We start from the raw sequence: 21,798 nt of genomic DNA on the forward strand, positions 1-21,798 counted from the left end.
GGTGGTGCAGAAGACAGCAGTTCCCAAGGGTTGAGGGAGGTGTCAGGCCTGCCGCTGTGCCCGGCTCACCACCCACCTCCCTCCAGGTCGCTCAGGGTCCTCCCAGGCCAGGGCCTGGGTCTCTTCCTTCCCGCGTGCCCAGTGCAGACCCGGGCACAGAGCAACACAGTGCTGCGGACCGCGTGATTGCCGTGTCATTTCTCAGCAGAAGTGCTGCCAGGTCACCCTTCCAGGTGTGGGTGTGTGAGGGCAGAGACACAGGGACTGGCTACCACCGGCCCTGCCCCATCCTGGGAATCCCGTGCATGTGGCCCTCATAGGAAAGTGGGTGAGGCGGCACCAAGGGTAGGTACAGCTGGGCTCAGTGAAACATTCCGTGCAGCAGTGGGCAGGAGTGTGGGTGTGGACGGACTGTGAGTCCCTCAGGAGAAGCCCGCAGCTGTGTCCCCCGATCCCACTGCCTGCACACGCCCCAGCAGCCTAGGTCAGCTTGGCGTGCCTGGACAAAATCATACAGTGTGCCCAGGACCATGGGCCCTCACCCCCAGTCACTCCTCCCTGCTGCCCCCTCCTGCCCAGGCCTGGGCTGAGCATTCCTGGAAAGGGCTGGGCACTTCCTCTCTGGGCCCAGCACTCTGTCCCAAGGACCCCCAACCCCAGCACTGCAGCCACTGCCCTCCTGGGGCAGCCGGGAACATCTGGCCACTCCCCCACTGTGGCCTCCCGACCACCCGTTCACCCATTCAGTATATGGGCAGGGGCTTCTTCCCCCGCAGAAGGGTGAAGTCGGGGGCTGCCTCTGGCCAGCCCCACACTCTGACCCGCCCCACACTCTGACCCCTCCTCACTTGGCCCATCAGTAAGAGTGGACCTCCAGAGTCTGCGGGGCCCCGCCCAAGAGCCTGGCGTTGGGTAGTGGGTGGGGCTCTGGCCGCCCTTCCCAGCACAGCCCCGCCCCTCCTGCGCCAGCTCCACCCCTGACACACCAGGCTGCGGACCTGGGCTGAGTCACTGCTCCTCGGAACCTCAGTGTCCCCATCCGCACAATGGGGCGCCCCTTCGCGCTTCCTGAGACTGTTGTTCAGGTAAATGAGATCACCCCTCGATGAGCCTTCCGCGGCCCAGGGCTGGTTCTTCTGGTTGCAGCCGGATGTATGGTTGGGGGCCAGGTGGGTTCAGCGCCTCCTCCCTCCCGCCCTCCATCCCTACCGGGACTGCTGCCCAGGCAACGGACAGACGCCAGCCCACACTCCGAGCCTGCTGGAGTCCTGCGGTTGCTTCTGCAGACGCGTGCCCTGGACACCAGCCCGTGGAAGGGAACTCACTGTCCTCCGGGGTCAGGACCAGAAGGGCCGCAGGCCGGGGGCTCATCTAGCCCCTCCTTCACTGCTACTTCTGAGATCCAGAGGGTGCCTGGGATCTGCTCCAAGTCCTCACACCCCGCTGCCCACTTCATAGATAGCTCCCGTGCCACTGCCCCTCCTGCTCCTCCCGCCCCCTCTCCCTCTGGTCCCAAACCCCCACTGCTGGGGGCTCTGGCTGCTCCTGCCCGCTCCCTGCCTCTGGGCCGGCCCTCAGTCTCCAGGCATCTGGGAGAGCAGGTGTTTGGAGGGGTCTGTGTGACTCTGCAGCAGCAAAGAGTCCAGGCCTGTCTGTGAACTAGGAGGGGGGCATTCCTCCTCTCATTAATCCCTCCACCCACCCCGACTTCTTAAGAAAACCGGGAAATCAGACCCACCCAGCCCAGTGGTTTTCAGATTTACTCAAAGGAAGACTTCCGGGGCTCCTCCCCTGCTGGCTGAGCCAGAAGAGCTGGGCTGGAGGGTGTTAGAGCGGATAGGCAGGACGGCCCCTCCCTCTTCCCCAGGAGGCAGCTTCCCCTGACCTCCAAGCTGCTGGAACCAGGAGGGGACAAAGGGCCAGGGAAGGCGGTGCTGCTCCCAGGGTACCACCTCCCCTGAACGCCCCATCCTCAGCTGACCATTTGAGGAGACGTTCCTGGAAGAGGCCCCGCCCTCTCTCCCACACCTGCCTTTTCTGGAAGCGCAGGTCTCAGATTCCTGGAGTTGAGGCAATGGAAGCATCCGGTTCCACCCACCCACCTTCAGTCCTGGTGCGTCTCTCAGGAGGATCCTGATTCCTGTCCTGGCCTGCCTCTCTTCCCCAACTGCCCCCGCCCCCCGACCTTGTCCCCAACAACTGGCTGGACGTGTTATCCCTTGGGCCTCTGGCTCCTGAGATCTTCTTGTCCATTTAGGGATGAGAAAATGAGGCTCCATGAGGGGAAGGCACTGCCCAAGGTCATGGGCCCACTTATGGGGCAAGAAGAGGACACCTAAGATGTCCTCCTGACACGCTGACCTCACTCTGGGTCTGGCGCTGCCTGGACCACCCTCCCTGGGGTCACTGCCTGGACCACCCTCCCTGGGATCATCAGCACTTGGGAGGCACAAAGCAACACCCCCCCCACCCCAAGCTCTGCCTAGACCTAGTCTTCACCCCTGTTCTAAGATGACCTTTGTCCTCCAAGTCAACAACAGTGGGTGTCTGCAGACAGCTCCCCCAGCCCCCATTTCCCCCATACCCTTTACCCCTTCCTCACTAGAGTCCTCATTGGCCACAAATAGGAAGCATTCTGTATTTCAGTCAACAAGCTTTATTGGTCAGGGAGTGAGGACAGGAAAGGGACTGAAGCTGGGGGGCTGAGGCTGGGGAGGCTGGAGGCTGCGCAGCCAATGGGGAGCCCCAGGGGGCTGGTGGGGGAGAGAGTCCTCAGTGGCTGGTCTGGTGGACCTGCTCGCGGCTGGAGATGACCCTGCCATCCTGCACCTCCTCCACAATGGTGCGCACCTGGCGGGTGGTCACGGCTGCAGGAGACAGACACTCGGGGTGGGTGGGGGCCCAGAGATCCTGGCTCAGCCCCCAGCCCCCTGAGCAGAGCCAGCTCTTCCCACCACGGCCACCTGTGTCCAGGCCTCTGCTGGCCCCTCAACATCACACCCCTCACACGTGCCCCCTCTGACCCTACCACTCCCTCCCTCCCACCCTGTTCCCTGCTGGTGCCCCAGGGTGGGTCCCACCTCCCAAATAAATGGTTTGATTCTGACCCTCCTGCAAGAGGAAGATTGCGCAGGCCAGATGCTAGTCTGAAATGGAGTCTGATTCCATTTCTCTGCAGTCTCCAGGACATGGATTTTGCCCCCTTCAGACAAGGATCTCCAAGACAAGACCCTGGTCCCCATCACCTCCCTTAGACTAGAGACCCCAGGGCTGGGACTTTATCTTCCTCATCAGACTGGGATCTGGAGGACAAGGATCAAGTCCCTTTCTGCCACCAGACAAGAGACTCCAGACACAAGACTGCTTTTACTCATCTGTAAGGTCCCAAGAGCAAAGAGAGTGAGACCATGTGCCTATCTCCCCATCAGATGAGAGTCTCAGAGCTGGGACCACATCTCTTTTCTCAGCCTAGGATCTCCAAGGTAAGGGCCTTTTCCTGCCCCACCCCGGGGACACTCCCCCAGTAAGGTGCAGGTGGGTCGCCTGCCCCGTGAAGCCCCACCCTCAGTTAACCAAAATGCTTACGTTCTTTGGTCTTGTACTGGGTCAGGCTGCAAAAAAAAAAAAAAAGGTTAGATGTGGGTCTGAGACTCAGCTCTGCTCCAGGCCCCCAGCCCTGGCCCGGCTCCCCCACTCACTGGGCATCCTCGCCCTCCAGCAGGCGGCGGTAGGTGGCGATCTCCTGCTCCAGCCGGGTCTTCACGTCCAGCAGGATCTTGTACTCCTGGTTCTGCTGCTCCATCTCGCAGCGCAGCTGGGCCAGCTGCTCCTCCACACTGCCGATCAGCCCCTGGATCTGGGACAGCTGCACGCAGTAGCGGTTCTCTGTCTCAGCCAGGCTACCCTCCAGGGATGCTTTCTGCAGGGGAGCAGGAGAGGCCGGATCAGCAAGGGTGTGCAGGGCCCCCTCCATAGCCCTGGGCACCTCTCCACCAGGCTCGGCAGCGCCTTTACCATGCTGAGCTGGGACTGCAGTTCGATCTCCAGGGCCTGCAAGGTGCGCCGGAGCTCCGAGATCTCGCTCTTGCCGCTCTGCACCAGCTCGCTGTTGGTGGCCACCTCGCGGTTCAGTTCCTCCGTCTGCAGACAGGACACAGGACAGGGCAGCGTGAGCCTGGCTTCCCTTCTCCAAGGCGACCCCCATGGTCTCCATATGCTCAGCCCAGGGCCCACTCTGGACCCAGACAGACACCTGGAGCACCCAATCCCCCCAACTCCCCTCACCATGGCTACCTTCCTGACCTACCTAGGCCTCTCAGGCCTCCTTCCAAATCTGGCTGTGGGAGCAATGCCTTCTCATCAGCCTGCCACCTCCCCAAACCCAGAAGACTTTGAAAGGATGTTAAGTTTTATCTCTAATGCCTTCAAGAAGAAGGTACAAGAGTAGGAAATTTGAGAACCAGCCAGGACAGTAGCCAGGCCCATGGGACTGGTTCCTGACTTCTTGAGGGACAGATGGAAGCTCCTGGGGTCTTGACTCTCTGGCTTTATTCCTGAGGGGGCCTCCCCATGATCCCCTCAGATCCCAGTTTCAGGCAAGCTGAAGGCCTGTGAATGCAACAGGCAACCCTGACGCCCAGGGTCCGTGCAGCTCACCAGGGTTAAGTCACCCAAGGTGCCAGGCTCTGGGCTTACTGTGGAGACTCAGGCCCTGCACCCCATACCCTGGGAGAGGCCTCTGGTCTGCGGCAGCCCCCACCTTGCTAAAGAACCAGTCCTCGGCATCCTTGCGGTTCTTCTCCGCCATCTTCTCATACTGGTCGCGCATCTCGTTCAGGATGCGGCTCAGGTCCACACCGGGGGCGGCGTCCATCTCCACGTTGATCTCGCCACCCACCTGGCCTCGCAGGGCTTTCATCTCCTGTGGAGGAGGGCGTGGTGGGTGTGGGCATCCCCTGCTCTGACCTCTCACTCCCAACCTTCCCACGCAAGCTCTCCAGACCCCTCCCACAACGTCTCCTTTGTTCTGCTCACCCTCTACCCTCTGACCCTCCAAATGACTTTTGTTCACCTGGTCTGTGTGGGCTTTGCCTCCAATATCAGACTAGGGGTTCCCCCAGGATAGATTCTGTGCTGCCCCACTAGACTGAGGGCTCTCTGAAAATACAATCTTAATTCTTAGGCCTGAGCCCCCAAAACCTCCTATCTAATTTCCAAACTTCTACCTAGGGTCCAGATTGGAGGGTTTGAGCTGGGAATACTCCTCAATTATCTCCTGTCTGGTGAGGGAGGCCAGGACAGGCAAAAGAGGCTTCTGTGGGCCCCTGGGAGACTCCCCAGATGCAGGAAAAGTAGGGTGGTACATGGAGAAGGCTGCCCTGCATGGGGAACTGGGCTCTGCAGACAGGGCAACACTCGAAGCTAACCAGCCTGGACATCCCCTGCCTTCAGATGATGACGGGGGTGGAGTGAAAGCCAATCCCAGTCCTGGGGCCCTGAGACCACGAAGGGCAAGGCCCCACCCCCGCCCATCGTCCTGACTCCTCTCCGCTCTGCCTCCTGCCTCCCCTCCCTCTCTTCCATCACCTAACTAAGCCCAGCGACCTTCAGAATCTGCTACACAGTAGGAGTGCTCGCCCCAGTCACAGCAATGGCACAGCCTTGGCACGGCAATGGAGCCCTGCCACCCCCTCAGCATCTCTTTGACCTACTGCCCCGGCTGCCTCACCTCCTCGTGATTCTTGCGGAGGTAGGCCAGCTCCTCCTTGAGGTTCTCGATCTGCATCTCCAGGTCGGCTCTGGCCAGGGTCAGCTCGTCCAGCACCCTGCGCAGGCCGTTGATGTCGGCCTCCACGCTCACACGCAGGGCCTGCTCTGTCTCAAACCTGCCAAGAGAACCAGAGATTTCTGTCAAGATGCTTGGACTGGCCGGTGCAGGTTCTGGCCAGCACCCTTCCCTTAAATGATGAGGGGGTGTTTGTTCAGTTGCTAAATCATGTCCAACTCTTTGCCACCCCATGGACTGCAGCATGCCAGGCTTCCATGTCCTTCACCATCTCCCGGAGTTTCCTCAAACTCATGTCCATTGAGTCAATGATACCTTCCAACCATCTCATCCTCAGTCACCCCCTTCTTCTCCTGCCCTCAAATCTTTCCCAGCATCAGAGTCTTTTCCAGTGACAGGGTGGAGTGGAAGCCATTCGCAGCCCTGGGGCCCTGGGACCACGCAGGGCAAGGCCCCACCCCACCCGGCTTCCTGACTCCTCTCTTGTCTGCCTCCTGCCTCCCCTCTCTCTCTTCCATCACCTGACTAAGCCCAGTGACTTTCAGAATTTGCTGCTTTTGCAGCATCCTGGGCTAAGAGGTGAACTCCTTAACCCCCAGATTCTGGACCTTGCCATCAGCAACTGAGGAGGCCTGGGCTCCTCAGTAGGGAGCGCTGCCCCCAGCTTCTCCCCAGACCCTGACCAGGGCTCACTTGGTGCGGAAGTCATCAGCAGCCAGGCGGGCATTGTCGATCTGAAGCAGGAGGTTGGCATTGTCCACGGTGGCCGTGTGGATCTGGGAAGATGGGAGAGTGATCAGGTCCCTGGGTTGGAGTAACTTAACCCAGACCAGGATTCTGAGATGAGACTCTCCATCTGGGGGCCAGGATGTGGCTACCTTCTCCAGGAAGGCTCCCTTCTCAGACTGTCTCCCTGCTTTACTGCTCTACAGTTGGTGACAGAGGCGGGGCCAGCAGGAGTCTGATAGCTGATACTCTCCTCCTCCCCCCACAGAACCCCCTTGCCAGACTCTGCCTTAAACCAAAGCAGACAGCCAGCTGGGAGTGCCAGGCTGGGAATGCAGGAGAGCCAGAAAAGAGTAGGAAGATGCCCCAGGCAGAAGCTCTTCCCTAATCCTGGAAAGAGGATGGATGTGAGAAACTCCCTCCTATTACAATTCAGGATACAGTGCCCCTGAGAGGCTTCCCACAAGAGGAAAACTAAAGGCGCCCTCACCAAAATATACTTCCAAATCAGAAGTCATGACCCCTGCTAAGCCCTGACCCCAGGCTCCAGCAGGCAGCCCTGCCCCAAGTTTGCCAAGCCCGTCTTGAGGGCACAGCAGGAGAGATGGAGAAGCCAGAAAAATCCCCAAATAAGGCATAGAAGTGGCCTCCTGAGGTCCCACCCACTATCTCCTGCCTCGTCCTCCCAGCAGGTGCCAGCAGGAGCTCACCAGACCCCTGACACCACCTTAGCCCTAAATCCCCCTCTTGTTCCAAGGAAAGCCGTGTCTGAGTATCTGGCAGCCCCAGGAACCCAGCCCTCCTCACGCCTCCATCCCTCTTATCCTACAACCACATAAGGTGGTAAAAAGCTCCATGATGGGAAACAGGCTCCAGGAAGCCCCCAAGACCTACTTGTCCCTAGCCCAGGCTACTGTCCTGAAAAAGAAATCATAAGCCACACAATGGCCCCAAGGTGGGCTCCCAGAGGCCAAGCTGAAGCCAAGCTGTGCTTGGCTCCCCGAGACCCTGTGACAGCCCCCAGGCTGGGCTCCAGGCCTAGATCAAGGGCAGATGGTAGGGGAGGAAAGGCTGTGCCCCACCCAGGACCCCTCCCATCACAGCTCCTACCTTGTTCCGCAGGTCCTCGATGGTCTTGAAGTAGCAGCTGTAGTCAGGAGCTGGCCCTGGGGCCTGCTTCTGGTACCAATCACGGATCTTCAGCTCCAGCTCCGTGTTGGCCTCCTCCAGGGCGCGCACCTTGTCCAGGTAGGAGGCCAGGCGGTCATTGAGGTTCTGCATGGTGGCTTTCTCGCCTCCCACCAGCAGCCCGTCGACACCTCCAAAGCCACCTCCAAAGCCACCTCCATAGCCACCGCTGACATAGCCACCACTGCCATAGCCACCGCCAGAGCCAAAGCTGTAGCAGCTAGAGTAGCTGCTGCCTCCAAGGGCGCTGCCTAGGCCACCGGCAGACCCTAGCCTGCAGGAGCCACCACCCAGGCTGCCAGACACGCGGCAGGAGCGGGATGAGCCGCCCGCCAGGCCAGAGGAGCCCTTGATGGAGCCGGAGGAGAAGTGGCGGATGGTGGTGGTCATGGTGGTGGCAGCAGGTGGCGGGCAGACACGGAGAGAGAAGGCTGGAGAGGAGAGAAGCCCAAGATGCTGTTACTGCCGGGGCTAACCAGCCTCCTTTATAGGCCCTGACAAGTGGGTGTAGCGATTACAACAGGCTCACTCCTCTGTTTCCATTCCCCTGGGCTTTCATCACTGCTGGCTGCCCGCCAGCTCCCAGGTGGCTGTGGGCCCCCTCCCCTCCCACTGTCAGCTCTTTGCATCATTTCTCTGAACCCTCACGCTGGGCGTCTGCGTGTGTGTGTCTCTGGTCTCAGCCCCGTCACCTGTGATTCAGGCGGGCCCTCCAGCTACGCTTTCCCATGACCTAATACGGAGAAGAGGAATAAGAAGGACGTCACTGCCACGGGCCCTCCCAGGCAGCTGCCACCCCAGCCACACCTACTTGGACCCTGTGTCTGGTGGGAAAATGGGTTTGGAACCCAGGCTGTTCCCAGCCATACACCATGCCACACCTGGTGCTACCCCTGGGCGGCAGGGGAGGCAGCAAGCACCGAGACCCCATCTTGCCTTGGACCCAAATCCACTGGGCTCAGCATGCAGCAGCTAGGTCAAGGTTGATTACCATCCCATTTACAGAAGAGGAAGCTGGGGCTTATACAGGGAGGGTGTCCCTCTGCCCGACCTGACTCAGAACCCTTCTGGCAGGGTTTCATCCTTCATCCTTCACTGCACTCAGCCACAGCACCCTTCCGCCTCCCCGGGGGCCCCTGACACACTGGCCCCCCCTTCTGCAGAGCCCTGACGCCAGGGGAGCATGTAGGGGCCATGATTCCATCTGGCCAGTTTTCTGCTCCTGTCTCTCGCCCTGGAACGCCCTGGGACCCTAGCATCCTTTCTTGACCTTTCCCCATTTTCTCTTTCTCAACTGGGGAGTTCTGGGCTGGAGTGGGCAAAGAGGAGCTTAGCTGCAGGCTGGGGAAGTGGCAGTTTGGGAGGGGGCATCAAAATAAGAGGAACAGCCTCCCTACCCTTCCTGTGCCCCAAGAACCCTTGGATGGGGGGTATGTGGCTTCAGGTCCCAGCTGGCTAGAAATCTAAAGGACACTGCCCAAGAAGACGGTCTTCCTGGGAACCCTCAACCCCCACCAGTTGGGAGGGGTCCCCTGCAGCCACCCCCAGAGGCCCCACCCCATCCCCTGAGCTAGCCCCTCAGGATGGGCCGGGTGCCCGCCCCACAGCCCCACCCTGCCCTGCCCACCACCCTCAGTCCCAGGGTCCCGGCGGGCCCGCTGGGCGGAATGTGGTCGTGTCTCAGACTGCCGATGGCTTCCACTTCCCAGACAGGCCCAGACAGCCCCCACCAGCAGCTGAGAGAGATTCCCCAATAGCCCAGCAGCTGCCAAGCCACCAAAGCAAACAGGACGCCCCCCCACGCTCACACGCAGAGCGGCCACCCCGCCCCACACACCCCCAAGCCCAACAGAGCCCGTCTGCTTCCATGGGCTGGCCATGCCCCTGCCACACTCACACCCTTCAGTGCCCTGGACCACTTCTCCAGGAAACCCCCTGCCCAGCCCCTCTCCCTCTGATCTTGACCTTGTACCCAACCCCAGGCTAAGGCAGGGCGCTCTCTATAACAGGTGTGGCTCCTGGAAAGTCTATGGGGCCCTTCCAGGGGCCAGCCACAGATAATGGGGCACCCAGGGACTGACTCTCAAAAACTTCCCCAACCTGGTGGACTGTCCCATCCCTCCATCTTCAAGCATCCTGCCTCCCTCCTTTGGGCCCCAGGCCCAGATGGGCTGGGAGAACAGATTGGCAGGTGACAAGCAGCCCCAAACATTTAACAAACTCTCCTCACCCCGCCATCGCCAGCCCACAATGCCCAAACCAATGACCAGACCAAATCACAGGAGACATTGAACTTCAAGCAAAGCTTTAATTGCAGTCACTGGGACAAAGTCAGGAGACCCCCCTCAGCGAGGGGAGGCAGGAAGCAGACAGAGAAATGCAACAGCTCTTGGGTGGTGGCCCAGACGGGCTCTTGGGGCGTGGCAGTAGCGTGCTGGGAGATGGAGGCGATGGCTGCCCCTGGGCCCTGGAGGCTGGGCTGTTGCAGGTGGAAAGGGGCCTCAGTGGGTGGAGCGATGGACCTGCTCGCGGGAGGAGACCACCTTGCCGTCCTGGACTTCCTCCATGATGGTCCGCACCTGGCGGGTGGTCACCGTGCCTGCGGGCGGAGGGGGAGGGATACACACAGAACCTCAGGCTGGAGGCCCTCCCTGAGCCCCCCCCCACAGAAGGGGCCTCAGCCTCTCCCCACCCACCCTGGGCAGGACGGGGCAGGCTCTTACCTTCCCGGGTGGGCTGAGAGGCCAGGGACGAGGAGTACTGGGTGGACAGGCTGCAGGAAGAGGGGGAGCTGTCAGCCCAGGGGTGCCGGTGGGGAGTCCAGCCCCCTGGGAGGAGTAGCAGCTGGTGAGGCCGAGGGGAGCGAAGTCCCAGGAAATCGGAGAGAAATCACAGCGTGGGGTACACAGCAGAGAATGCCAACCACAGGGTCAGAGGGACAGGCCCAGTGGGCAGGAATAAGGAAAGCGGATACTCCAACAGGAGGCCCAGAGGCACTTTGCTGCCAACCAGGGATTTACAAGGAGAAGCTGAGAGAGTGGTTTTTTTTTTTTTCAGTATCCTGAAGGGCCCAATAAATAAACTTCATTAAAACAGGAGAGACTGCGGTTAGACTACAGATGGACTTGGCCACTGGCACAGAGCAAAACGCTGGAATGAGTGACTAAGCATGGAGACTCCAGGATATCCATGGCCCCTTTACACCAGGGCCTGAGCACCCTCCCAACTCCAAACCAGAGCGCCACCCATCCTGGACAATGGGATCACCAACCAGTCACTGGAACCAGAAACCCAGTGCCATTGTTACCCATTCCTTCATGCACTTACTCAAACATTTATTGAGTTCCGCCTACAAGCCACGCTCACCCCCGTGTTCAGGCATCCAGCCCTGCTGTTTTTAGCTAACACATCCTCTAGGTACACGACCTCCCCTCCCCTGTCCTCCACCTGCCTTATAGCAGGGCTTCTTCCCCGGTGACTCAGATGGTAAAGAATCTGCCTGCAATGCAGGAAACCTGGGTTCGATCCCTGGGTCAGGAATCCCCTAGAGGAGGGCATGGCCACCCACTCCAGGATTTTTGCCTGGAGAATTCAATGGCCAGAGGAGCCTGGAGGGCTATAGTCCATAGAGTCACAAAGAGTCTGGACATGACTGAGCGACTAACACGTTCCCTGGCCTTACTCCCTGCTCCAGCCTCCTGACAGGTCTCCCTGACCTCACCCTGGACCCTCAGACACATTTCTCTCTCTGTAGCCCAAGTGACTGTTCTAAGACATCTTGACAACCATACTTCTCTCTACACAAAAGGGCCCCGTTGGCTCCCCAGAGCCTATACCATCTAGTGGGCCCCCAGCCAGTGTTCTCTGCTTCATCTCCTGCAAGCCTCCACACCTCCTCCTGCTTCAGCTGGTGCCATCCCTCCCTGGGTGAAGCCACCCCAGCCCTCCAAGCACAGGCAGGGTGCCCTCCACTCACTGGGCGTCCTCGCCCTCTAGCAGGCGGCGGTAGGTAGAAATCTCCTGCTCCAGCCGGGTCTTCACGTCCAGCAGCACTTGGTACTCATGGTTCTGCCGCTCCATGTCACAGCGGAGCTCGCTCAGCTGAGCCTCAATGCTACTGATGAGTCCCTGCAGCTGGGCCAGCTGGGCTCCATAGCGTGCCTCAGTCTCTGCCAGGCTGCCCTCCAGCGACGCTTTCTGGGGGTCAAGGTGTAGGTGACTGGGGAAACCGAGCTGGGGCCCTTCCCCACGATGGAGCCCCCAGAAGTGGGTCCCCAGGTGGTGCAGGCCTGTGGGTGCTGCCAGCATGGCAGGGCAGGAGGTGGGGCAGAGTATGAAGAGGCAGGGCGGGGCAGGGAGCCTCTGGTTCTCCCAGTGGGGGTCCAGGAGGCAGGGCCCACCCTGGAGCGGTGGGCACAGGGCAGGGAGGGGACAGCGGCCCTACCATGCTGAGCTGGGACTGCAGCTCAATCTCCAGGTTCTGGACCGTGCGGCGCAGCTCCGTGATCTCCGTCCTGCTGCTCTGCAGGGCTTCGGTGTTGGTGGCCACCTCGCGGTTCAGCTCCTCCGTCTGGAAGGCAGGATGGGCCCCTGGGGCTTGAGGAAGCTGGCAGAGGTGAGGCAGAGGGCAGGGGCCATCCCCGAGCCCTGACCTCCCAGACCTGCCCTTCCCCCGCCCTAGAGGGCCTCAGGCCCACTGGTGCACACTGGCGCTTGCAGGATTCATCTTGTCCTGCGGTCCTTTGCTTCTTCCTTACTGGGTTGCAGGCACATGTAAGGGCAGGCCCTGGCCTTTGCTCTCTGTGTGCCCATCACAGTCTGGGTGCTGCCACTGCTCAATGTGTTGTTCTTACTGGGGGCAGGGGAGTCTGCATCCAAATACACACCTGCCTATGAGTTCCCAGGCTGGGAGAGTGTCTGGTGGGGTCAGGAGATCTGGCTCTGCTCCCCCTGCCCCCGTGAAGGGCTATGTGAGCTTGAGGCCTCTCTGAGCCTCATAGTCTCCCCCTGAACGTGATGGTTTGGTCCCAACTGGTTTCCAAAGGTCCTTCCAGCTGGGAATCCACATCTGCAAATTTTCCAGTCAGTGCTCAGCACAAAGCACAAGCACCCACACGTGTGCACACCTGCTCACGCGGGCCACCCACCTTGCTGAAGAACCAGTCCTCGGCATCCTTGCGGTTCTTCTCCGCCATCTTCTCGTACTGGTCGCGCATCTCGTTCAGGATGCGGCTCAGGTCCACGCCGGGGGCGGCGTCCATCTCCACGTTGACGTCCCCACCCACCTGGCCTCGCAGAGCATTCATCTCCTGGACAGAGAGGGGTACAGGGGCTCACTCAGGGCCATCCTGGGGAGCGTCCCTGGGGCTGCCTTCTCATTCTGGGAGAGATGATTGCAGAGGACAGACATAGATAGGCCAACAGCTCCTCACCCTGATGGCGGAGATGGATGTTGTCATGTCTCAAACGTGCATGGCTGTGGATGTCAACAATCTCCCCCAACACACACTTGGATGGTGGGCTTCGCCCAGCCCCAGTGCATGCTGGGGCAGGAGAGAAGGCAACTCCTGGTTATGCTGGGGGATGAGTCAGGACAACCTCACTCCCTGCCCTGACCCCTCACTTCGGGGCCCTACCACCAACCACGCAGCACGAGCACAGGGAAAGCAGCCCCTTGCTGGCACTGGGGGAGTCAGACCTCATTAGGAAATGTGAATCTGCTCAGGGATGCATCCCCAAAACCAGCCTCAAAATCAAGCAGAACCACTGGATGAACTCCTGCTGTTTGGGCATTAGGCTCTCTCAGCTCAGGCCACCCCAGAGGTCTGGTGAGAAGGAAGCCACACGGCTCATCAGTCCCCCTGCAGGGTCTTGGATCCCTACCCTTGGGTTAAGCCTTGGGGTCCCTAGGTGGTGGGAGAAGTGGCAGAGTGGTGACGTCAGAGCTGCTGCAGAAATGGCTCAGGGAGACCTGGGGAAGACCCACCCCTGTGCAGCCTTGGCTAAATTCCTTAACCTCTCTGAACCTCAGTCCCCTCGCTGGTAAAGGGAGGAACTCGCTCCTTTCTCCCAGCGACACTGTCGGTATCAGCTGAGATAATCGCATGAATCACTTGGAATGCGCTGGGCAGATGTTCCTTGTTGTTATGACTATCACTATTACAATTAATCATAATAATTAGCCGGTGAGTTCTTAGACCGATTGGCCTATTAGATAGTTAACTGCCACCACATAGCAGGCTGTCCCTGAGGGACAGGGAAGTATCTTTCCGGAGAGAGGGCCCTCCAGGCCTCAACCAGGGCCCCCTGAGGGTCTCCCAGGGTCAGAGCCAGGAACGCATCAGAGACAGGAATTGGACAGAGAACGTGGCCTTGGCCCAGGCAGATGTGGGAGCCCAGCCTTGCCTGTTTCCAGGCAAGTCTTTCCCGTATCCCCAAGCCAACCTCACCTCCTCGTGGTTCTTCCGGAGGTAGGCCAGCTCCTCCTTGAGGTTCTCGATCTGCATCTCCAGGTCGGCTCTGGCCAGGGTCAGCTCGTCCAGCACCCTGCGCAGGCCGTTGATGTCGGCCTCCACGCTCATGCGCAGGTTCAGCTCCGTCTCGTACCTGGAGCGAGGGGAAGCATGAGCCATGGAGTGCCGCGAGGACACCCTCATACGCACAGAGAGCTCTGTGGGGTGCAGAGCCAGACCGCACCAGCCCCCTGAGCCGCCCGGGAGGCCCCGACTCACTTGGTGCGGAAGTCATCAGCTGCCAGGCGGGCATTATCGATCTGCAGCACCAAGCTGGCGTTGTCAATGGTGGCCGCCAGGATCTGGGGGACATGGTGGGGCCAGTGAGCAAGCACGCTCGGCAGCCCTGGGAAGGCCTTGCAACACCCCTCTGACAACCCTTTGGATAGTGGGCTGGAGTGAGGGAGGTGAGGGCCCCTGTGGTCTCCTCACAAGGAGAGAAAGCATGATACCCAGGCATGCAGACCATGATGCCAGTAGAAAGACCCATATGCAATCCTCTCCCACCATGGGAGTCACTGCCTAAGCTGCCTGGACCTCACTCCATCTTCCCCAACTAAACTCACCTCTGGGCTCAGTTGCCACCTCCTCCAGGAAGCCCTTTTGCATTCCCTGAGTCCTTCCTCCCCATCATTCCTCCCCTCGGCCCATCTCTCTTACACAGTACTTCTCACAAATGCAATTTTTTCCCATGACTTTTTTATGTGTATTTTTCTTCTCTTCCACTGGTCTCTGTGCTCCAGAGGAACATGGCCTTGTCTCATGCCTGTCTCATTCTGTTTGGAATCCCCAGCCCTGGGCACAGTGCCTGGCCCAGAGTCAACCCCCAGGAAACATTAATTTAATTAAACAATTAATGAAATGGTTAATAAAGCTATGATGGGTCCCACATCAAACCTTAGGACAAGGTTTTCTTTTCCCGCAGGGTTATCTGGGAGGTTCAAACGACCACAGGGAAAGGGGGAGGCTCTGGAAGGAACAGAGCTGTCATTATTGCTAGAAACACAGGAGAGAGGCTCCCGTCAAGGGCCATGGGGGAGGGCAAGGCCCCTGCATGCTGCCCAGAGGAAGCAGAGAGGAAGTCTTGGCAGATGAGCTGGGTCGACTTTGGAGTTTTTTAAGACTGAGGGTTGAAGTGTACGGCTGTGAGAGGGGGAAGCCCCAGGAAACTCAGCCTGGACCTCAGAGCCCACTCGAGGCCCTAAGTTCTGAAAAAGCTCCCTGGGTCAGTCTCGGTTTTCAGACTGAACCCAGGAGCCAGTTTGAACTCGCCCCAGGACCTCAATGGGCTGGTCTGCAGCCTGCAGACCTGCCCCACCTACCACCTCCCACCTCCCACTCAGGAGACTGATGGGGCCCAGCAAGTGGGTGGTGGTGCAAACCGCCAAAGGGCAGTGACTCAGCGGCCTGGTGCGCAGCGTGCTGGGGTCTGGGGTGAAGAGCTGGCTGACCCCAGAGCCCAGGAACACTGACTCACCAGGGCTCCCCTGGGTTCCCCGCTGCCCAGACCAAGCCCAATATCTGATCTGGCACGCCCATCGGTGCGGCTTCCAGGGGGCAACTGCAGGAGTTCCCTTTCTGGCCTGGGTCCTTGGCAGGAGCAGGCAAAGCCCCTCACAGGGCCACAGGCCTGCTTCTCCACCAGGAAACTGAGCGGGCTGAGCCCAGGTCAGCCAGCACCCAGCCTAGACCTCCCCAAGCCTGGCTCCTGAACCTCTTTGACCTCTCTGCTGCCTCTGGAAACTGCAGCCCTTTAGGTCCTTCCAGCTAGAAGTTTTGTGCAAAAGACCCAGGTGCAACGTTCACAGGATGCCAAGGTCATGAGTTCATAGAGATCATAGTGTGTGTGTGTGTTGCCTCTTCCATCAGACTAAGTTAGAGAAATTTCTCCCCTTGGGAGCTTCCAGTCTGAGTGGGAAGACACAGCGCCTTTTCTCAGGGACCACCCTGCCCTCCTCCGCAAACTCAGCAAGGAGAGACAGATTCTGCCCTTAGGAAACCCCAGAGTGACCATCATGGAAGGACTGAGGAAGACCCACAGAGAAAACAACTGTGAGAATATGTCAAACTCAGTGAAATCAGCCCAATGAACAAAGCATAGACTGAACCTCAAAGTATAGAAAGGACCCCAAGGTCTGAGGACAAAAGTCAAGTGCCGTCCATCCAGGAGGACTGCCTGGAGGAGGTGAGGCAGGTAGCAGGGGAGCAAACTCAGAGGAGAATGGACTAGTGAGAAGGAGACTTCCAGCCTCATCTCCCAGCAGCCACACCAAATTTGTTCCACTTCTATGCCTTTGCCCACACTGATCTCTATACCTGGAACATCTGCTGCTGCCCTCAAGGTTCTGAAGACTTCCCTGACCATGCCTACATCACCCACACCAAATACCCTCCCCCAGGAAGAAGGAACTCCAAACAGCCTCCCTTCACAGGATGCCCTCCAGGCCTGGGGACCAGAGCTGGGTTCCAGGGCAAGTGAGAGCGTGAGTGAATGAATGAATGAATGATGGAAACCTAGGCTGGAGGAGAGATGTTGGCAAAGGTCCAAAGTTGGGATGCATGAGTCGGAAGTAGATACTGAGGACAGAGGGCAGGGAGTGCCCACCTTGCTCCGAAGCTCCTCGATGGTCTTGAAGTAGTGGCTGTAGTCTCGGGCGGGCCCGGGTCCCTGCTTCTTGTACCAGTCATGGATCTTCACCTCCAGGTCGGCATTGGCCTCCTCCAGGGCGCGCACCTTGTCCAGGTAGGAGGCCAGGCGGTCGTTGAGGTTCTGCATGGTCTCCTTCTCACTGCCTCCCAGCAAGTTGTCGACCGTGCCAAAGCTGGAGCCGAAGCCCCCGCCCAGGTTGCAGGTATAGCCCCCGCCATAGCCGCCCCCCAAGCCCATGGAGAAGCGGGACGAGGACATGGACATGTTGCCAGAGCCGCCGACTCCCAGGAGGCTGGGGGCCCGGCAAGCACCCCCAACACGGATGGAAGACATCCGAGAGAAACCCCCACTGGGCATACACAGGCCTTTGACAGAGCCGGAGGTGGAAAACTGGCGGATGCTGGTGGTGGTGGCGGCCATGATGTCCACAAGTCAAGCGCAGGGTCTGGTCTGGACAGAGACCCCGGGCAGCCCTTTATAGTCAGGCTAAAGGGGGGCTGGGCCCCTGGCCCTTGAAGTCGGAGCCAAAACCCCAGCCGTGTAATTTGCTTCTGTACAAGCCGCCCAGGGCCTGGGGCTCAGGCTGGACACCCGAGTGCCTCCCCCGGCCCCCTCCCCTGCCCAAGCCTGGCCTGGGCACGATAGCCTCTTAGCCGCCATTGTTAGAAACAAAGGTGGTGTTGGAGCCACAGCCCCGGGGGTAGGGTGATCCTCCATCCTCAGCCGCAATTAGGCAGCTGAGCTCATCCTTGGGGGAGTCCGGAGAACCCAACCCTGGGAGCTAGAAAGGGCCTGGGACAAGGCTCCACAGGCCCGGAGCCTGGGGCTGCTCTGGCCCCCCACCCAGCATCCTTGGATCCCAGGGAGAGGGTGGAGAGATCCAGGGGGACACCCTCCCCCACCTCTCACAGTGGGCCTGAGTCAGCCTCTGGCTTAGGGGAGCCCCCAGCTCTCCTGAGATTACTTCCAGCCTGTGCAGAAGACTCAGTCCCTGGCCAGGGGGCTGCCCTGAGAGGAACAGTCCCAGCTGCTGACCTGAGGGAACCCTGGATTCAAGCCTTTCAGGAAGTCAGTTCACTGCCTCGGTTGCCTCATTTGCAAAATGGGGTAACTCCTGCCTCCCAGGGTCTTTGTGGGAATGAGTCAGGCGGGGACTGAGGGAGAGAGGGAATCAGAGAGTTGGTCAGGGGGACTGCCACTGCTCACCCTAAAAGTACCTGTGGAAAGACGCCCCCAAAGGGCCCCCAGAGAAGGCGCTGAGCGCAGGAGAGGCAAGACCTGCCGGGCGGCCGCACCCTGGGGAAGGGCGGCCCCTGCGAGGAAAAAGCACAAGCCCACATCCTGGCGGCTGGCACCCGCCCGCTCCCAGCCAGGAGATTAGCAGCCTAATCTCGGCGGTGCTAATGATTTAGGTGCTGCCAGGACCCTGGCGTCTGTGTCTGCAAGGGGCCTGTCTGAATGGGAAGCTTCCAGGGGTGGAGGGAGGCACATGGGTGGCCTGGGCTCTGGGCCCACACACACGGGGACAGGGAGGGAGTCTGGGTTCCACGCAGATCAGAGCTGGTGTGCTGAGGTCAGACTGCTGGAAGGACTTCCTGCCTAGAAAGTGGGTGGCCTCGCACGCAAGGGTGTCTCCTTGTTGGAGAGTGGAGACTGCACGGGCTGCCGAGAGAAGACAACCAGAGTTTATTCTGCTCCCACCTTGACTGTAAAGTCTGGGGGTTCCCAGCGTTCCTGGGAGTGGGGAGCAGGGTCTCAAGGTCAAGACTAGGGGGCAAGGTCAGAACACCAGGGTTCTTCCACGATATCTGGGAGGACTTCCTGCTACTCCAGGACAGGCTGGGGAAGGGAACAAACAGAACCTGGGGTCACCTAAGTGGCTCAGAGGCCAGCCTTGCACCAGCCACTCACCCCCACAGAGAAAGAGCTTCCCCTCCGCTGGAGCCACCCTCCCAGGAACCCCCTTCCCCCAGCAGCTGACTGCCCTCCTCTGTCCAGACAGGCCTCCCTAAGTTCAGAGAAGTGAATATGAAGCAGAGCTAGCAGCCTGGAGAGGGGCAGGCCACAGGGCACCCGCCACCCACCCTCTGCCTCTCCAGAGCCTGCACCCCACCTCCAAACTACCCAGACGTTAGTCTTGAAGCCCAGTTTGAAGGGACAGAGAGTTTCCTAACCTTCTTTTCTCGAAAATCACCAAGGCCCCACCATCACCCCGTCACTCTACCCTCTCCCCTGCTGACATCAGGCTGTGCGCCAAGGGCAGGGCCTAGGTTTCCCCACACCAGTGACTCCCAGGCCCTGTGCCTCTGGTCTTTAGAGACTCTGCCACCTCTGGAGCCCCCCTCCACTTCTGTGCCCACCTCAGCCCAGAAAGGCCTCACTTGCGGAAGGACAGGCCCAGCTCAGCTCCTCTCCCCAGATGGAGGGGCAGAGACAGACCCCAGGAAGGTCTCCCTGGGTCTCTGGAGAGTGTGGCCATCCTTGGAAGGCCTAAGAAGACCAGACATGCTTCCTTCACGGCTCTGGACAGCCCTTGCCGGATTTCCCCAACGATGCTGTGAGGAAGCCGAGGCCCAGGGTTTCTGAGCAGCCAGCAGGCAGTAGGCAGGGCCTGAAGCCAGGGCCCGAACAGTGCCCACTCTCCGTGCCAGGGAAGGAAGGAAGGCCTGGCAGGAGCCAAGGTCCTCTCGGCCGTGACTCCTCCTGCCCGGGCCTGTCCTCCACCCCCAGCAGGGAGAGGCCCCTGACAGCCGGAGGGGCAGCACCAGGCCCACACCCCCCGCAGGTGTCAGCTTGGCCCAAAGGAGGAAGAGGAAGGGAACAGGAGGAGGCATCCAGCCCCAGAGGCCGCTGGGAGTCCAGCACAGCAGGAAGGGGACCGCCGGAAGAGACCCCGGGCAGACGGCTGAATCCCCCCAGGGTCCCCACGCCAGCCCCGGGCTTGACCAAACCTCCAGGCCCTGGGTTTCATCTCCAAAGGTTGCTGAAGAGCCCGTGCGTTCTCAGCATGAGTAGAACAGGCCTGTCTCGGACTTCAGCAGGACTAGGGTATCCGGAGAAGGCAATAGCACCCCACTCTAGTACTCTTGCCTTGAAAATCCCATGGACGGAGGAGCCTAGTAGACTGCAGTCCATGCTAAGGGTCGGACACGACTGAGCGACTTCACTTTCACTTTTCACTTTCATGCACTGGAGAAGGAAATGGCAACCCACTCCAGTGTTCTTGCCTGGAGAATGCCAGGGACGGGGGAGCCTGGTGGGCTGCCGTCTATGGGGTCGCACAGAATTGGACACGACTGAAGCGACTTAGCAGCAGCAGCAGCAGGGTATGCGGGGAGGGTCCCTGGGACTACACTCACCCTATGGTGTTGATGGAAGGTGCAAGGTGATCTGGGGGGCCCCGTATGCAGTTGATGTTCAATAGATGCATATCAGGACTTCACTGGTGGTCCAGTGGTCCACCTTCCAATGCAGGGGACACAGGTTCGATCCCTGGTCTGGGAACTAAGTTCCCACATTGATGTTGTGGTTCAGTTGCTAAGTTGTGTCCAACTCCATCCCATGGGGCAACTAAGCCAGCACGACACAACTTCTGAGCTCGAGCTCTAGAGCCTGTGCTCTGCAACAAGAGAAGCCACCGCAATGAGAAGCCCACGCACCGTAACTAGAGAGTCGCCCCTGCTTGCCACAACTAGAGAAAACCTGAGCACAGCAATGAAGACCCAGCACAACCAAAAATAAATTCTAAAAATAAAAGTAGATGCATATTGATGTTGACAAACATCTTGCCACAACAGCCCACCTGACCTTGGCTCCTACAGGGCCCCCAAGCATTAACTGTCACCCTCCTAGGACAGTGCCCACCCACCCAGAACCCAGAACACAGCATGTATGCAGCAGGTGCTCTGTAAGTGTTCGCTGAGTTGTTAGGAACGAGGACCCTAGACTGTGACTAGGGTGGAAGACAGGGACCCAGAAAGGGACTACATGGCCACCTACCCTCCCTCCAAGGAAAGAGTGAGGTTGGGAAAGTGAGAGGCCCAGGATGTGGGGGTGAATCCCAGCTGGGACCTTGGCTTGACTGATGAAGAGAACACCCCAAATCCTTAAGGGTTCTCAAAGCCCTTGCCCTACCCCCAGAGCCCGGCCACCAGGGCCTGTCAGCTTGCTTCCTCAAAGACCCTGAGCCCCTCTCACCTGTGGGGACCTCGCCCAGGATGGGCTACACAGGGTCACCAAGGATGCCCTACCCCTTACCTCACCCCGAGCACCTCCACCCCCTGGCCAGTAAGTGCACCCTCGCCCTGCGTGCTTGCCCTCAGGTGGAATCCTCTTCCCCTATTCTGGAGAAGAGGATAATCTTCTTCTCCTATTTCCTCAGCCTCTCTCCTGAGGCCCCAGGCCTGCCCTGCCCAGATCCACCCTCTAATGATTTGTGTCTGGTTCCAAAGAAGGCCCCACCCTCTGCCTCCCTGGCAGCCATGGGAGATGCAAACAATCTGGGCCCTCAGGAGGCATCCAATTAAGAGAGTCAGAGGCAGGGGGTTCCTCCAGTGCCCCCACACATACCAGAGAGCCCCAAGTGCTCCGTTCTCCCATAACTGGTTTCCAGGAAACATGCTCCCTGGGTGGACACCCGGGATACCGCATCTTTCTAGGCAAAGACACATCAGCTGTCCAGAGTCCCGTCCCAGCAAGGGCCAGAGGCCTCAGCGCCCAGAGCAGGAGGACAGGGCAAGGGAGGCCCCAAACCAGCAGGAATGGATGGGGAGGAGGTCCAGGAAGGGTAGCCAGAGTGGGGCACAGGTGGGAACCCTTGCTGCTTCTGAGGCTGGAAGAGTCCAGCTTGAGAGGACCAGCTTCAGCTTCTCCCCTCTGCCCCGCCTTTCTCTCCCCTATCCACCCCTCCCCTTCTTTGGCCTGAGGTAGCTAGCGGG

The 21,798-nt window shown here is 59.6% G+C and overlaps 2 protein-coding genes across 6 annotated transcripts in view; both read right to left on the minus strand.

Moving 5' to 3' along the window:
- Positions 1-2,640: 2,640 nt before the first annotated feature.
- On the minus strand, positions 2,641-8,166 carry LOC109574302 (keratin, type I cytoskeletal 17). The gene is made up of 8 exons (XM_019982275.2): positions 7,622-8,166; positions 6,479-6,561; positions 5,729-5,885; positions 4,760-4,921; positions 4,015-4,140; positions 3,699-3,919; positions 3,586-3,611; positions 2,641-2,867 (listed from the first exon to the last, which is right to left on the minus strand). Exons 1-8 carry the CDS (start codon positions 8,087-8,089, stop codon positions 2,773-2,775), a joined length of 1,338 nt encoding a protein of 445 aa, XP_019837834.2. The 5' UTR covers positions 8,090-8,166; the 3' UTR covers positions 2,641-2,772.
- A 1,821-nt stretch (positions 8,167-9,987) lies between these two features.
- LOC109574301 (keratin, type I cytoskeletal 42) overlaps positions 9,988-21,798 on the minus strand; it is a 31,004-nt gene continuing 19,193 nt past the window's right edge. The window contains exons 6-14 of one of the 5 annotated variants that reach the window (XM_070773468.1): positions 17,897-18,015; positions 16,817-17,311; positions 14,431-14,513; positions 14,149-14,305; positions 12,847-13,008; positions 12,144-12,269; positions 11,676-11,896; positions 10,423-10,472; positions 9,988-10,298 (exon numbers count right to left, since the gene is read on the minus strand). In XM_070773468.1, coding sequence (XP_070629569.1) covers positions 10,201-10,298; positions 10,423-10,472; positions 11,676-11,896; positions 12,144-12,269; positions 12,847-13,008; positions 14,149-14,305; positions 14,431-14,513; positions 16,817-17,281 — 1,362 coding nt within the window. In that variant the 5' untranslated portion in view covers positions 17,282-17,311; positions 17,897-18,015 and the 3' untranslated portion in view covers positions 9,988-10,200. Of the gene's footprint in view, positions 10,299-10,422; positions 10,473-11,675; positions 11,897-12,143; positions 12,270-12,846; positions 13,009-14,148; positions 14,306-14,430; positions 14,514-16,816; positions 18,816-19,812; positions 20,706-21,798 lie in introns of those variants that run through there. The other 4 variants (XM_070773466.1, XM_019982274.2, XM_070773470.1 and 1 more) reach the window with 4 other exon arrangements.

Source organism: Bos indicus, chromosome 19 (genome assembly GCF_029378745.1).
Source record: "Bos indicus isolate NIAB-ARS_2022 breed Sahiwal x Tharparkar chromosome 19, NIAB-ARS_B.indTharparkar_mat_pri_1.0, whole genome shotgun sequence".
Lineage (NCBI taxonomy): Eukaryota > Metazoa > Chordata > Mammalia > Artiodactyla > Bovidae > Bos > Bos indicus.